Below are 1,036 nucleotides of genomic sequence, written 5' to 3' on the forward strand. Positions count from 1 at the left end.
TTGATACATCGATATATCGATGTATCAATAATAAATCGATATATCTATAATAAAAATCGAGATTTACTCTCATGTTCAGCTACACAAAGTACGAGTACGTTTCATTATTTTCTGCAAATAATAATTTCTATTATCCCATCAATTCTATTACAAATCTTTCAATTTATTTCTTTCCTTTAATTCATTTCTTGCCGCTGAAGTCCAACTAATCTAACTTCTGATTCTAAACATAACTATTTTTTTCACCATCCTCCTAGCCTGCTTTCCAGTTTCCTTATCCTCTAACTCTTTGGGATCTTCTTACTCAATTATATCTTCGAATTCTTACTTTTCTATTTTATCCATTCCTTCACTTTCATTTACTCTGCCTTTAACTTGTCTGCTTTACCTTTTTCTATCCTATATTAAATATTTATCTTATTTCCCTATAATCATCTCAAATGCACGCAGTTCTTTCCACACACAATCTCACTCACACACACCATCTAAATAAGTCCTTTAACTTTATTATATAGAAGTTACTTAAGATTTTATCGGGTAGTAATAAAAAAAATATTTAATAATATAATTAGGAAACATTTTGATTACATGTGCACCAATTTAAGTTTGCTGCTACAGGAGTTAATAAACTTATTGCGGCTGTAGATGATCCAAATAATAGTATACCTAGTCCTTTAGCTCCCAAAGATTGTAAAATAGCAAATAAAGATCCAGCTGCAACAGAACCAATAGAAGCTTGCCAAGAAGCTGCATATGAACCAGCTGAAATACCAGATGAACCAAACCCTAATAAAGGAAATGTGGCGCATCCTAAAATTCCTCCTATTACTGTTGATCCTAACAATAATATTCTGAATTTGTAAACATTTTCTTCATTTGAAAGAGGTTTATTACAATTGGTACAAAGAATATAATTCATTTTTATTGATGTTTTATTTAAATTTTAATAGTTATTTTAAATATTAATTTTTCTAAAGCTAATTCACAAGGACTATCACTACTATGCTGATGAATTTTCAATAATTTATGATCTTTC

The 1,036-nt window shown here is 29.2% G+C and overlaps 1 protein-coding gene across 1 annotated transcript; it reads right to left on the bottom strand.

Annotated features, from left to right (window-relative positions):
- Positions 1–533: 533 nt before the first annotated feature.
- LOC105461422 (interferon alpha-inducible protein 27-like protein 1) lies at positions 534–1,030 on the bottom strand. Its single transcript, XM_011707918.1, has one exon. It carries the CDS (start codon positions 917–919, stop codon positions 569–571), a length of 351 nt encoding a protein of 116 aa, XP_011706220.1. The 5' UTR covers positions 920–1,030; the 3' UTR covers positions 534–568.
- Between the last annotated feature and the right edge of the window lie 6 nt (positions 1,031–1,036).

The sequence above is a fragment of the Wasmannia auropunctata genome, unplaced genomic scaffold (assembly GCF_000956235.1).
Source record: "Wasmannia auropunctata unplaced genomic scaffold, wasmannia.A_1.0 LD288776.1, whole genome shotgun sequence".
Lineage (NCBI taxonomy): Eukaryota > Metazoa > Arthropoda > Insecta > Hymenoptera > Formicidae > Wasmannia > Wasmannia auropunctata.